Source organism: Macaca fascicularis, chromosome X (assembly GCF_037993035.2).
Source record: "Macaca fascicularis isolate 582-1 chromosome X, T2T-MFA8v1.1".
NCBI classification, from domain to species: Eukaryota; Metazoa; Chordata; class Mammalia; order Primates; family Cercopithecidae; genus Macaca; species Macaca fascicularis.
The window spans coordinates 48,091,316-48,104,870 of record NC_088395.1 but is presented as its reverse complement, the minus strand read 5'-3'; the positions used below and the strand labels follow the sequence as shown (position 1 = coordinate 48,104,870).

The 13,555-nt window shown below is 45.3% G+C and overlaps 2 protein-coding genes across 10 annotated transcripts in view; one reads left to right on the top strand and one right to left on the bottom strand.

Annotated features, from left to right (window-relative positions):
* Positions 1-659: 659 nt before the first annotated feature.
* SPACA5 (sperm acrosome associated 5) lies at positions 660-6,125 on the bottom strand. 2 transcript variants are annotated; one of them, XM_005593438.4, is made up of 5 exons: positions 6,034-6,125; positions 2,396-2,654; positions 1,829-1,987; positions 951-1,029; positions 660-846 (listed from the first exon to the last, which is right to left on the bottom strand). In XM_005593438.4, exons 2-5 carry the CDS (start codon positions 2,538-2,540, stop codon positions 750-752), a joined length of 480 nt encoding a protein of 159 aa, XP_005593495.1. In that variant the 5' UTR covers positions 2,541-2,654; positions 6,034-6,125; the 3' UTR covers positions 660-749. The 2 variants fall into 2 exon arrangements, with proteins under 2 accessions (XP_005593495.1, XP_045239953.1); XM_045384018.2 differs by having other exon boundaries at positions 2,396-2,626.
* Positions 6,126-6,269: 144 nt separating this feature from the next.
* ZNF182 (zinc finger protein 182) overlaps positions 6,270-13,555 on the top strand; it is a 30,233-nt gene continuing 22,947 nt past the window's right edge. For 2 of the 8 annotated variants that reach the window (XM_074029974.1, XM_074029972.1), the window contains exons 1-3: positions 6,270-6,350; positions 6,558-6,752; positions 7,634-7,687. In XM_074029974.1, coding sequence (XP_073886075.1) covers positions 7,673-7,687 — 15 coding nt within the window. In that variant the 5' untranslated portion in view covers positions 6,270-6,350; positions 6,558-6,752; positions 7,634-7,672. Of the gene's footprint in view, positions 6,356-6,557; positions 6,834-7,628; positions 7,688-13,555 lie in introns of those variants that run through there. The other 6 variants (XM_005593442.4, XM_065538234.1, XM_074029976.1 and 3 more) reach the window with 5 other exon arrangements.

Genomic DNA, 13,555 nt, shown 5'->3' with positions numbered 1-13,555 from the left:
TACTAATTCATTTAATCCTCCCAATAACCCCATCAAGTAGTTACTATTATTATCATCCTTATTTAACAGATGAGGAAACTGAGGCACAGAGAAATTAAGTATCTCTTCCAAGGCAACACAGCTAGTAGGTGGTAGAGATGGTTTTTGGGGTTTTTTTGTTGTTTTTTTTTTTTTTTTTTTTTTTTGAGACGGAGTCTCACTCTGTCGCCCAGGCTGGAGTGCAGTGGCCGGATCTCAGCTCACTGCAAGCTCCGCCTCCCGGGTTCATGCCATTCTCCTGCCTCAGCCTCCCGAGTAGCTGGGACTACAGGCGCCCGCCACCTCGCCCGGCTAGTTTTTTGTATTTTTTAGTAGAGACGGGGTTTCACCGTGTTAGCCAGGATGGTCTCGATCTCCTGACCTCATGATCCGCCCGTCTCGGCCTCCCAAAGTGCTGGGATTACAGGCTTGAGCCACCGCGCCCGGCCGGTAGAGATGGTTTTTGAACCCAGGAGAACACATGCTCTTGATTCACAACACTATCCTCCCTTCCTTCCCCACCCTGAGTGATCTGGTATTTCTTAATTAGAGCTTTGAATATATGGAGGAAGTGACAGAATACTGTGACGGAAGGGTACTTCCGGGCATTGAATAAATGAAGAGAGTCAGACATCACAGCATTTTTTGCATTGTTTATCAATACCATCCTTTATTAAATGCACAAGAGAAAGAAATGAAAGGAAAATAAAATCTGTCTCTTCGAATCTGAGTCATGGATGAATTTTCGGATCAATTTTCACGTTCATATCACACCCCTTGAGCCATTCAGATAAATCATGGCCAGAACAGTGCCGCCTCCAAGAAGTCCTGGGAAATGAAGGAAAAGAGAGAGCATGAAGTGGACAGGTTGATGGGGTGGCAGTGACACTATCCCTGGCTGCCCACAGTCCGGGTCATCCCCATGAACTTACCAGGCAGACAGCCCATTCTGTGAGGACACAATCTGCTTGGCACACATGATGTCATCCAGAATATGGCGATTGAGCAGGTCTGAGGGGGAAGAGAGGGACATGCTGATCTAGTGCATTGGGGATAGGGTAACAGTGAATGGAGGGCCCAGGGGTTTTGGGTTCTTTGGGGCCTGAAGAACCTCAACCACTATGTTGGCTGATTCTGGATGACCTTGATTCTCTTGTCAGTTGGTTATAAATGATCTTAATCACCATGTTAGCTGGTTCTGTACAACCTTAACTCATGTTGACTGATCCTGGATTATCTGGATGGTCATGTTGGCTAGTTATGAATAATCCCAACCCCCATACTATCTGGTCCTGGACAACCTCAATTTCCATTTGGGCTGGCCCCAAATAACCTCAGTCTCCATTTTTTCCTGTCTTGGACAACCTCAACCGCCATTTTGGCCAACACTGAACAACTTTAACTGCTATTCTATTTTGTCCTCAACAACACCAGTCTTATCTGGAAAGTTCTGTCATTTCTGCATGGAGGTTATCTGTTTCTGTTTCTAGAATCAGACATTTGCTTCTTTCCTCGGGGCCTGGGTAACTTCAACCCCAAATCAGGACAGTCTCTATCTCTATTCCACATGGAGGTAAGTTTCCTGTTTCCTGAGTCTAAGAAAACTGCAGTGTCCTTTCTGGGTGAGGATTGGGAGCTCTGAGCTCTGAGCTCTTCTGTCCTAAACAACCAAAAGTTGCTCAGGCAACTTTTCTCCTTTTCCCATCACTTTTCTCTTGTTGCAGGAGATTATGGCTTAAACAACCTTGCCCTCCAAGTGTGGGAGAGTAGGGCCCAGCAGGGCTTCAGTGTGTCCCCAGTGCTGACTTACCATGACAATCCATGTGGCAGAGGTTCTTGGTAGGTGTAATGCCGTTGTCACACCACCAGGCAGAATTCAGTTGGAAAATGCCATATTCACTGCTGCCATCAGGATTGTGGTCCACGAAGGCGGTGTCAAAGCCACTCTCATAATGAGCCATGCACAGCCCTGGGGCAGGGAGAAGGGAGGCAAGGAGTAGGTATAGAGCCTGGGAATAGGGAAGGATAGGATGGGGGGAGGACAGGGATGGTTGTCATCTCAGTTGTGAGGGTGGTGATCTTGGTTTAGTGGTGGTGATGTTGGTGATTCTGGTGAGACGTCAGTGATGGTGGTAGCGATGGTATTCATGATGGTAACAGCAGTGATATTGATTGTAGTGATAGTGTTGATGGCAGAGATGGAGGTGATGGTTGTGAAGGCCATAATGGTGGTGGTGTTAGAGTTAGTTAAACTACTCAGCATAGTCAGTCAGGGAGTGACTCAAGGGCTCATGCCCTGGCCTGGAGAGGTGATAAAGGACAAGGGGGGTCTGGGTCTGAATGTGGTGGGTGGCTCAGGGGCAACTGGGATTCTCACAGTCTCCAATGCCGTAGCCCTTGTAGCCGTTCAGCCCTGCTCTCTCCAGTCTTGCCGCCAGCTCGCAGCGTTCATAGATCTTGGCATCCACAGTGACAACCATCAGTGTGGCCAAGGTCACTACCACAGTGCCCCAGGCCTGCATTATGGCACCTGTAAGCCCTCCCAGGTGACTTGCTCCAGACTCACCCTGTGGTGTTCGGAATTAGGGGCATTCTGGAACTCTGGGCTCTATGAGCAAAGGTCTAAGTGGTAGATTCTGGAACACAGAGCACAGAAGCCTAAACACCTCCCAACACTGTTGCATTGGGGATTAAAGGCCCTACCTCCCAACACTGTTGCATTGGGGATTAAGTTTCTGACATCTGAATTTTGGAAGGGACATATTCAAACCATAGCACTCATCCTTGGTTCACCTCTCTGCACTTAAAGTGCTGTTCCATCCTAATTTACTGGAATGTGCCCCACGTTTCATATTACAAATGGCATATTACATATACATTCTTATGCCTGCTTTTTCAACTTCATTCTCATTCTGCCTTTTGTTCCTCCATTCACTTACACTGCCTTTCAGCCACTTATATTCACCCATACTGGGCCTCATATTATCACAATTCCCCACAGTCTACTTAGCATTACCCAAATTCTCTCATGTCATATTCCTTCTTCACCCCACTCACTCTCGCTCAGACTCATTTCCTTTCCTATATTTATCTCTATTTCCCACCCCTGCATCAAATGACTCTGGCTTACTCGCACGTGGCCCAGCCTTCAGCTTCTTTCATTGACCCGGGGCCTCATTATTTCCCCCATTCATTCCCTTTCTGCCCCTCCTTCACCTCTATTCTCTCAGATGCTGTCCCAGGAACACCCCCATTTCCTGGAGCTCTGTCCCTATTACTCCCAAACACTAGGTGAAGTTACCCACATATACTTAGCCTATGCTTGGTCACTGTTCTTTCTCAGTTTTCTCTTCATTGCCTCCATTTACTCTTACTCTGCCTCTCACTGCCTCATTCATTTAAATCTATTCCCATTGTAACCCCTATCACCCTCTTCTTGCTCATATTCTGCCTCCCAGTACCCACATTCTGTCACACTGTGCCTCAAATTCGTTACTTTTGCTCACATCGGGCTCCCCATGTTTCCTCGCTTTACTCACCCAAGTAAAGGTGAGTTCCACTCTCTGCCTCGCAATACCCACCTTCACCCATCCTCTGCTCTTCACTTTCATTCCCTCTCACTCTGCCCAACATCATCTCCATTCATGCGCACTCTTCAGCTCATTCATATTTGCCGATTCCCACTGGGATCCCTGTACACCCACGTTCCTGGGCTACTACCCTGTATTACACCCATCTAATCCCAGTCATCTCTAGTCACCCTTCTCCCTCATAGCACCCGCACTCAAACTCGGCCTGCTTCACATTCTACCATGTCTCTATCTCCACTCTTTTATTCTGTCCTTCCCGCACCCCATTCTTCCCTTTCCATCCCACATTACCCACATTCACTCCTATTGTCTCCCTAAATTCCCCTCTCTTCATTCATCTTGTGCCTCATAAAACCACCATTCATTCACACTCTAATCCTTAGTACTCATATAAATTCCACTCACATTCACCCCTTTCAGTTGCCCCATTCAGAGTCTGTTCCCACTTTCACCTTTTTTCCACTGAGACTGTGCCTTATTTCCCAGCATTTACTTAATCTCATCATAATCTCATATTCATTCATAATTGATGTATGCATAGTCATTCCCTCACTTTGGCCCACATCCACTCCACTCTGGTGTTCATTCACCTCCATTCCATTGCCCTTTGCCTCTCCTTGCTCTCATTTACTCCCAATTTGCCCTTCAGTCACCATTATTCATGCTCCTCACCCACCAGTCCCATGTGTCTCCTGTTCGCTGACACTCACATTGGCCAACACAGAAAAGTCTGATGGATTGCACAGGATTTGATTTGGCTGCACGCACCAATCCCACCACAAACACCAGTGGCTTCAAGAGGAGGGAAGCAGACTCCTCTTTTGGAGGCAGGTAATCCAGGCCTAGTGTGGTGGCTCCAAGGTCACCAGAGACCTGGCTCCTTTTGTGCTGTTGTTCTGTCAACCTCACCTGCTGCCTCTGGTCCAAAATGACTGCTCACAATTGGCAAGGCTTTTGTGGTCTTGATAAAATGTATCTTAAGAGCAATTGTAATGATAACTCGCCAGCCACGTGGGGGCTTCTCTCATTGTCTTTCAATGGGAATGTCATATCATGCAGACTCTGTGGTGGGACCAGCCACCTATCAGCTTCTCACTCTCCTTCACCTAGCTACCTGCTGCTTAGGTTACTGTATGAGGAGGTCATACCTGTAGGGACTGATGGTAGAGGTTACCCAGGACACACAGTGGGGGTCCTCGCTCTGCAGCAGCAAAGTTAGCCTCACATAGCTTGTGCATGCACACCGTGGGCCCTGGGATAGTTTCTGAGGCGCTGTATCACTGGCTCCTCTGCCCCCCAACTCCCACCAACCCTAAAGGATTTCCTCCTTTGTGTAGGTGTGTGTGTACAAGGTGGTTGGAGATGACGTTTAGGTGCTAGAAGGGGCGACACTGTGATGAGCCCTAAAGGACCAGCCCTTTCTATTTTCTACCTCCTAATGCATTGAGAGAGTGGATAACTTGTATACCCAGGAGGTGCTGCTGTGTCAGGGAGCAAGAGATGTGAGTTCCTTTTTTACTTTCTTTCTTTGTCTTGTCTGCTGGGAAGTTCCATTCCTTTTTGTTGTTGTTTGTTTTTTTGTTTCTGAGATGGAGTCTCACTGTGTTGCCCAGGCTGGAGTGCAGTGGTGTGATCATGGCTCACTGCAACCTCTTCCTCCCGAGTTCAAGTGATTCTCCTGCCTCAGCCTCCCGAGTAGATGGGATCACAGGCGCGCTACCAAGCCCGGCTAATTTTTGGTATTTTTAGTAGAGACAGGGTTTCACCATGTTGGCCAGGCTGGTCTTGAACTCCTGACCTCAGGTGATCCGCCTACCTCGGCCTCCCAAAGTGCTGAGATTATAAGCATGAGCCACCACGCCCAGCCCAATATATGTGTATTTTTAACGTTACTATATAATGTTAGATTGCTTCAGACTGGTCTTTACAAATCGGATCCTTTTTATGGTTTCCTATATGTCCAGAATGAAATATGAGCTCCCTGGCCAAGGAGGCCCTACAGCACCTGGCCCCAGCCTACACCTCCTACACTCCCAACACACTGACACTGTCTACTCATCCAGAAAAAGCAACCTGTTAGCCACCACTTAATACACCCCTTCACCCCTGGTGTGTGTGTCCCATATCGCCGTTTATTTTTCAGCTTGTCTGCATACCGACCTACCGTCCTTCAAATGCTACAACGTAAACTCCCAGTCCTGGCCACTGGATGAAGCCAGTGGCTTTTCCCTACCTCCTACTCTTTGTGCACGCAGAGCAATTTAGCCACAGACCCCGCCATCCCGTTCTTTTACACTTGCAACCCTGTTGCTGCCCTCAAAGTTCAAAGTGCGAAACTGCCGCCTGCTAGAATCTTTTCCTTAGTTGGGCACTTCCCCTCCCCGCCTTGCCGTAAGAAAATTGGTGTCTGAAGTCTTAGGAGTACCGGCCTCTGCAGAACTAAGTAAACACCCGCTCTGCGACGCAGCCCCAGAAGCAAAAAGACACGGTGACCGCGGCCCTCTCGCCTGGAGGAGTGACGTCACCGGCAAGACTACCTTCCCTCTGCGCCTGCGCTGCGGCCCCATGTTGACTATTGGCGGACGGGGTCTCAAAGGCGCCACTGAGCGTGCGCAGAACCGACCGCTGCAGCCCTTTAGGCTGCGGTGCCAAAGAGTCGGTCCCGAAGCGGAAGTGCTTGTTGGGGCCGGGCTTTGTAACGGTCTCCTGAGCAGCGAGCAGAAAATCTGTTATCCAGAGAGAGTGAGGTTGAGGGGGGCAAGTGCTAGGGGTCGTGGGCCGAGTGATGGGGAGTTCTGCGGGATGAGTAAAGAGGGAGCTGGGGGTTGAGTGATGGGGGACCGAGAGGTCAGTGGACGAGGTTCTAGGGGCTCGCTGGTGAACAAAGTTATGGGGGCTAAGCAGGATTGAATGGGGCTTATTAAACTTTGACTTTTACACATTTCCCAGCACAGTGACCTGCCCCTAAGGGTTCATGCCCATCCCTCAGGCCCCTCTTTAGACGCGCCCCGCTCCTCCCTCTGCTCTATCCCCTTGCCCAAGCCCCGAGGTGGGGACCTGGTGTGAATGCTCCGGCCGAAGTGAACCTGCACCCCCGCACCCGAAGGCCTCTTTCCGGCTCCTGGGCAAGGCGGCCCCGGTGAGGTGAGCAGAAGGAAGGAGAGGCACCTGCGAGGTCTCACCTGACCCCGGGCCTCGCCCAGAGTTGGGGACCTGGGAGGAGGGGTAGGTGCGGGGTCTGAGGGAGATGGGGGTAAAATGTAATTGGGACAATAGTTTTAGAGTGTGGTTTTTTTGGCATTTAATAAATAACATTTGAAGTATAGATTAATTCAGAAATAGAGGAAAAGAAAATCAAAAGGAACTAATTCTTCCCCCACGCATTTAAATGTCCATTTTTAGACATTTTTGGTGTGTATAGGGGTATGCCTTTTAAACATTTAACATATAGCTTTAAAATGGATTCCCACAGTTTTAAAACCTACTTTGTTTTCATATAAAAGTTTAATGTAATTCAGCTTAAGATTTTTTGTACACCTTTAAAAAACGTTTAGTTGAGATATATGTACCACAAAGTGCATAGATACTGTACAATTCCATATAACGCTTTTAACAGCTTTGTAGCATTTTATCTTTTATATTTTGTTATTATTAATCCCTTATGTGTCATAGAGGATCGTTTAAGTTTGGCATTATTAAAATCAATGCTGAGACGTGGGTACGTACAGAGAAATTATGATACATTATGATAAATTATTTCCTTAAGGAAAATACCTAGAAATACACTTTATAGGTCAGTACACAATTTAAGATATGTGTGTATAAAACCTTTTGTGTTCAATGTTCGCATGAAGAGTGAATAATACATAGATTGTTAAAATCACATGGTTGCCCAGACTCTGGTTCCAGAGAGCAGTCTGATGGCCAGCTGATGTGAGGGGATTGCTAGGCAGCTAATTCTGGGCACTGAAAGTCTGATGGGGTCTCCTCATCTGCTCTACTCTTCTCCACTTGTTCCAGCTCAGCCGTTACACATATCTGCTTTTTCCCAAGAAGAGCAGGAAATGGCCAAACCCCAGGTAAGTATGTTGTCTGTTTCTTCATTCCTCTATTTTACTGTGGATGTAGCGAAATATGTGGAAATCCCTGCCATAAAATAGGAAAGTATTTGTAAATAAGGATTAGGATTAGACAAAATAAGAGACAACAGATCAAGGCCAAGTTAGAATGTAGAGGTGTGCAGGACTCAGGGTGTAACAGATATTGATGTTGGGTTGTCAGTTTCTCTTTGAGCCTTCTGGTAGCCAAAGGAAACATAAGCAGTACCTTGGCTCACCTTACTCATCAGGAGAGAGCACACAGCCTTCATGGGAAGTCAAGGTTGCCTGGAATTGTGTTTAAAGGTATTTCTTTGCTGGGTCTTCATGTGGATAGTGCAGTTGCCCTCAACCACAGCCTGGTGACAAATGCTTTCCTGCAGATATGTCCTATAGCCTTCCTCAGTGAGCTGGAGATACCACATCAAAATGTAACTTGGGAATGAAATCTCTTAGGGAACCTGCTTGTCTTTCCAATGATTTTCCTGAAGCAGTTTTCTTAGTTGGACTTTGAATTATCTTCTGTCCAAGAGACAAAAATTTTTCAGATACCTGCAACCCACCATATTTTTTCTTTCACTTTAAACATTTTTATTTTTTAAATTAACATACAGTGAAATTGATTTTTCTGTTAGATTGGTGTAACTAATCTATAGGACAGATAATAGTTTCATCACCCCAAAAAACTCCTTCATGCTACTCTGTTAATAGTCATATCTTCCCCAACCTGTAACCTCAGGCAGTGGCAGGTCTGTTCTGTGTCACTATAGTTTTGTCTTTTCAAGAATGTCATATAAGTGGGGTGTCATGTATTATGTAACCTTTTCTTTCTGAGATGATTGATTTACATGCAATTGAAAGAATAATACAGAGAAATCCTGTGTACTCTTTTCCTAGATTCCCCCAATGATAACATCCTGCAAAAACCATAGTACAATATCAAAGTCAGGATGTTGACACTGATATGGTCAAGCCCCATCATCGCAAGAATCCCTCAAGTTGTCCCTTACGGCCATAGCCACTACCCTTCCTCCACCATACCCATTCCTAAACTCTTGGCAGCTACAAATCTGTTTTCCGTTTTGGGAATTTTGTCATTTCAAGAATGTAATAGAAGTGGATCGTATGGTATGTGACCTTTTGGGATTTTTTTGTGTTTGTTTCCACTCAGCACAATTCCCTGGAGATTCATCGACGTTGTGTGTGTCAGTAGTTGTTTCTTTGTTATTGCTGAATAGTAGTCCATGGTATAAATGTTCCCCAGTGTATTTATCCATTCTCCTGTTGACATTTGGGTTATTTCCAGTTTTTGGCAATTATGAGTAGAGCTACTTTAAACAATCATGCACAGGGCTTTGTGTGAACATAGGTTTTCATTTCTGCGGAGTAAATATTGGATTACTGGGTCATACGGTAAGTGTATGTTTAACTTTTTAGGAATCTGCCAAATTATTTTCTAGAGCGGTTGAACCATTTTTCATTTCTCCCAGCAATGTATGAGTTCCAATTGTTTCATATTTTTGTCAGTACTTGGTATTGTCAGTGTTTTTTATGTAGTCGTTTATCTCATAATGATTTTAATTTGCATTTCCTTAATGGTTAAAGATGTTAAGCATCTTTATATATGCTTATTTACTTTTGGTCTATCCTCTTGATGAATGTCTGTTCAAAAGTTTGTGCCCATTTTTCAACTGGATTTTCTTGCTGTTGAGTTTTGAGAGTTCTTTATATATCCTTTATACAGGTCCTTTGTCAGATACACGGTTCGCAAATGCTTTCTCCAAGTGTATTGCTTGTCCTTTTCTTCTCGTACATTGTTGTTTGCAGAGCAAAACTTTTTAATTTGGAAAATTTCCAATTTATGAATCATTTATTTATGGATCATGCCCTTGGTGTCATGTCTAAGAACTTTGCCTAACACTAGGTCATGAAGATTTTCTCCTATTCTATAATTTTATAGTTTTGGATTTTACATTTAGATAGATGATTCCTTTTGCATTAATTTTTTTTTTTTTTGAGATGGAGTCTCACTGTATTGCCCAGGCTAGAGTGCAGTGGCGCCATCTCGGCTCACTGCAACCTCCACCTCCTGGGTTCAAGTGATAAGAATCACTTGCCTCAGCCTCCCGAGTAGCTGGGACTACAGGCATGCACCACCACACCTGGCTAATTTTTATATTCTTAGTAGAGTTGGGGTTTCACCATGTTGGCCAGGCTGGTCTCGAACTCCTGACCTCAGGTGATCCACCCACCTTGGCCTCCCAAAGTGGTGGGATTACAGGCATGAGCCACTGTGCCTGGCCCTTTTGCATTAATTTTTGTGTAAGGTGTGAGGATTAGGTCAGGGTTCATTTTGCATATGGATTTCCAATTGTTCTAACCCCAATTGTTAATAATTTTTTTTGCTTTTATTATTTTATTATTTAATTTTTATTTTATTTTATTTTATTTTTTTGAGACGGAGTCTCGCTCTGTCACCCAGGCTGGAGTGCAGTGGTGCGATCTCAGCTCGCTGCAAGCTCCGCCTCCTGGGTTCACACCATTCTCCTGCCTCAGCCTTCTGAGTAGCTGGGACTACAGGCGCCCACCACCACGCCCGGCTCATTTTTTGTATTTTTAGTAGAGACGGGGTTTCACCGTGTTAGCCCAGATGGTCTCCATCTCCTGACCTCGTGATCCACCCGCCTCGGCCTCCCAAAGTGCTGGGATTACAGGCATGAGCCACTGCTCCCGGCCTTAAATTTTTTTTTGAGATGGAGTCTTGCTCTGTCGCCCAGGCTGGAGTGCAGTGGTGTGATCTCGGCTCACTGCAACCTCCGGCTCCCAGGTTCAAGCAATTCCCCTGCCTTCCTCCTGAGTAGCTGGGACTACAGGCATGCACCACCATGCCTGGCTAATTTTTGTATTTTTAGTAGAGATGGGGTTTCACCATGTTGGGCAGGCTGGTCTCAAACCGCTGACCTCAGGTGATCGCCTGCCTCGGCCTCCCAAAGTGCTGGGATTACAGGCGTGAGCCACTGTGCCCGGCCTTATTATTTTAAATTGACACATAATAATTATACGTGTTTATGGGGTATACTGGGATGTTTTGGTAAATGTCTACAATGTGTAATGATCAAATCAAGATAATTAGCATATCCATATCAAACATTTATTTCTTAGTATTGAGAACATTGAAAAGCCTCTCTTCTGGCTATTTGAAAATATACACTAAATTGTTGTTAATTATGGTCACCCTACAGTGCTGTAGAATGCTAGAACTTATTCCTCCTATCCAGCTCTACTTATGTATCTGTTAACCAACCTTTGGCTACCCACCCCCCAACCCTTCCCTGCCTCTAGTAACCACTGTTCTTCTATGAGAACAACTCTACTTCTGTGAGAACTTTTTAAGCTTCTACATATGAGTGAGCACATGCAGTATTTATCTTTCTGTGCCTGGCTTATTTTACTTAGGATAATGTTCCCCAGGTTCATCCATTGTTGCAAACGGCAGAATTTCCTTCTTTTTTCTTTTTTCTTTTTTTGAGATGGAGTCTTGCTTTGTCGCCCAGGCTGCTTGGCTCACTGCAACTTCCGCCTCCCAGGTTCAAGTGATTCTCCTGCCCCAGCCTCCTGAGTAGCTGGGATTACAGGCACCTGCCACCATGCCCGGTTAATTTTTCTATTTTTAGTAGAGATGGGGTTTCACCATGTTGACCAAACTGGTCTTGAACTCCTGACCTCAGGTGATCTGCCTGCCTTGGCCTCCCTATGTGCTGGGACTACAGGCGTGAGCCACTGCTCCTGGCCTGAATTTCCTTCTTTTTAAAGGCTGAATGATATTCCGTTGTGTATATATGCCACATTTTCTTTATCCGTTCATCCACTGATGGAAACTGAGGTTGATTCCATAACTTGGCTGTTGCGAATAATGCTGCAGTAAACATGGGATTGTAGATATCTCCTTGACATACTAATTTCAGGTCCTTTGGATATATACCCAGGAGTGACATTACTGGATCATATGGTGATTTTTTTTTTTTTTTTTTTTTTTTTTTTTTTTTTGAGATGGAGTCTTGCTCTGTCGCTTAGGCAGGAGTGTAGTGGTGCGATCTCGGCTCACTGCAACCTCTGCCTCTGGGGTTCAAGAGATTCTCCTGCCTCAGCCTCCTGAGTAGTTGGGACTACAGGCGCCCACCACCACGCCCAGCTAATTTTTTTGTATTTTTAGTGGAGACAGGGTTTCGCCATGTTGGGCAGGCTGGTCCCAAACTCCTGATCTCAGGTGATCCACCTGCCTCGGCTTCCCAAAGTGCTGGGATCACAGGTGTGAGCCACCACATCCGGCCTCCTCTAAGCACTTCTTTAGCTGCATCCCACAAATTTTCATATGTTGTATTTTCATTTTTGTTCAGTTTGAAGTATTTTCTAATTTTCTTTGAGACTTCCTTTTTGACCAATATATTATTTAGAAGAATGATGTTTAATTTTCAAGTACCTAGAGATTTTCCTGTTATCTATTACTATAAAAAATTCATTATGGTCTGAGAACATATTATACTTTGTATGATTTCAGGTCTTTTACACTTGTTAAATTTGGTTTTCTGACTCATGGTCTTTCTTGGTGAATGTTCCATGTGCACTTGAAAAGAATGTATATACAAAATTAGCCAGGCGTGGTGGCACGTGCCTGTAGTCCCAGCTACTTGGGAGCCTGAGGCAGGAGAATCCCTTGAATGCGGGAGGCAGAGGTTGCAGTGAGCCAAGATCACGCCACTGCACTCCAGCCTGGGCGACAGAGCGAGACTCCGTCTCAAAAAAAAAAAAAAAAGAAAAGAATGTATATTCTGTTGTTTTACAGGAGTGTTTTGTATATCTCAATTGCATACAGTTGGTTGATGGTGTTTAGTTCTATATTCTTGCTGATTTTCTGTCTACTGGTTCTATCAGTTACTGAGAAAAAAGTATTGAGTATACAGTTATTATTGCAGATTTGCCTGTTTCTCCTGTCAGTTGTATCAGTATCCCTTCATATATTTTGAAGCTCTGTTGTTAGATGCTTAGATGCATACACTTTTAGGAGTGTTATGTCTTTTTGGTGAATTAATTAATTTTTTTTTTTTTTTTTTTTTTTTTTGAGATGGAGTCTTGATCTGTCACCCAGGCTAGAGTGCAGTGGTGCGATCTTGACTCATGGCAACTTCCCCCTCCTGGTTTCAAGTGATTCTCCTGCCTCAGCCTCCTAAGTAGCTGGGATTACATGCGCCCGCCACCACGCCCAGTTAATTTTTGTATTTTAGTAGAGACGGGGTTTTGCCATGTTGGCCAGGCTGGTCTTGAACGCCTGACCTCAGGTGATCCACCCGCCTCAGCCTCCCAAAGTGCTGGGATTACAGGTGTGAGCCACTGTGCTTGGCTGGTGAGTTTTTTTAATCCTTATGTCATTCATTATCCTGGATGAGTTTTGGCTCTGAAGTCTACTTTGGCTGTTATTAAATATGGTCACTCCAGTTTTCCTTTGGTAGTATTTCAGTGGTATACTTTTTTCCATTCTTTCTCTTATCCTACCTGTATTATTATATTTGAAGTATGTTGTGTGTGTGTGTGTGTGTTTTAGCAGGGTCTCCCTCTCACCCAGGCTGGAATGCAGTGGCATGATCTTGGCTCACTGCAGCCTTGACCTCCCGGGCTTAAGTGATCCTCCCACCTCAACCTCCCAAGTAGGTGGGACCACAGGCACACACCACCACAATTGGCTAATTTTTTGTAGAGATGAGGTTTTGCCATGTCTCCCAGGCTGGTCTCGAACTCCTGAGCTCAGGTGATCCGCCTACCTCGACCTCCTAAAGTGCTGGGATTACAGGCGTG

Bases quoted from the DNA above. Each gene is read 5' to 3' on its own strand.
- SPACA5 (XM_005593438.4), bottom strand. From the start codon at position 2,540: ATGCAGGCCTGGGGCACTGTGGTAGTGACCTTGGCCACACTGATGGTT. The intron at 1,988-2,395 runs GTGAGAATCCCA...TCCCTGCCCCAG, and splicing joins GGGCTACGGCATTGGAGACT to GGCTGTGCATGGCTCATTAT. The intron at 1,030-1,828 runs GTAAGTCAGCAC...CTTCCCCCTCAG, and splicing joins CTGCCACATGGATTGTCATG to ACCTGCTCAATCGCCATATT.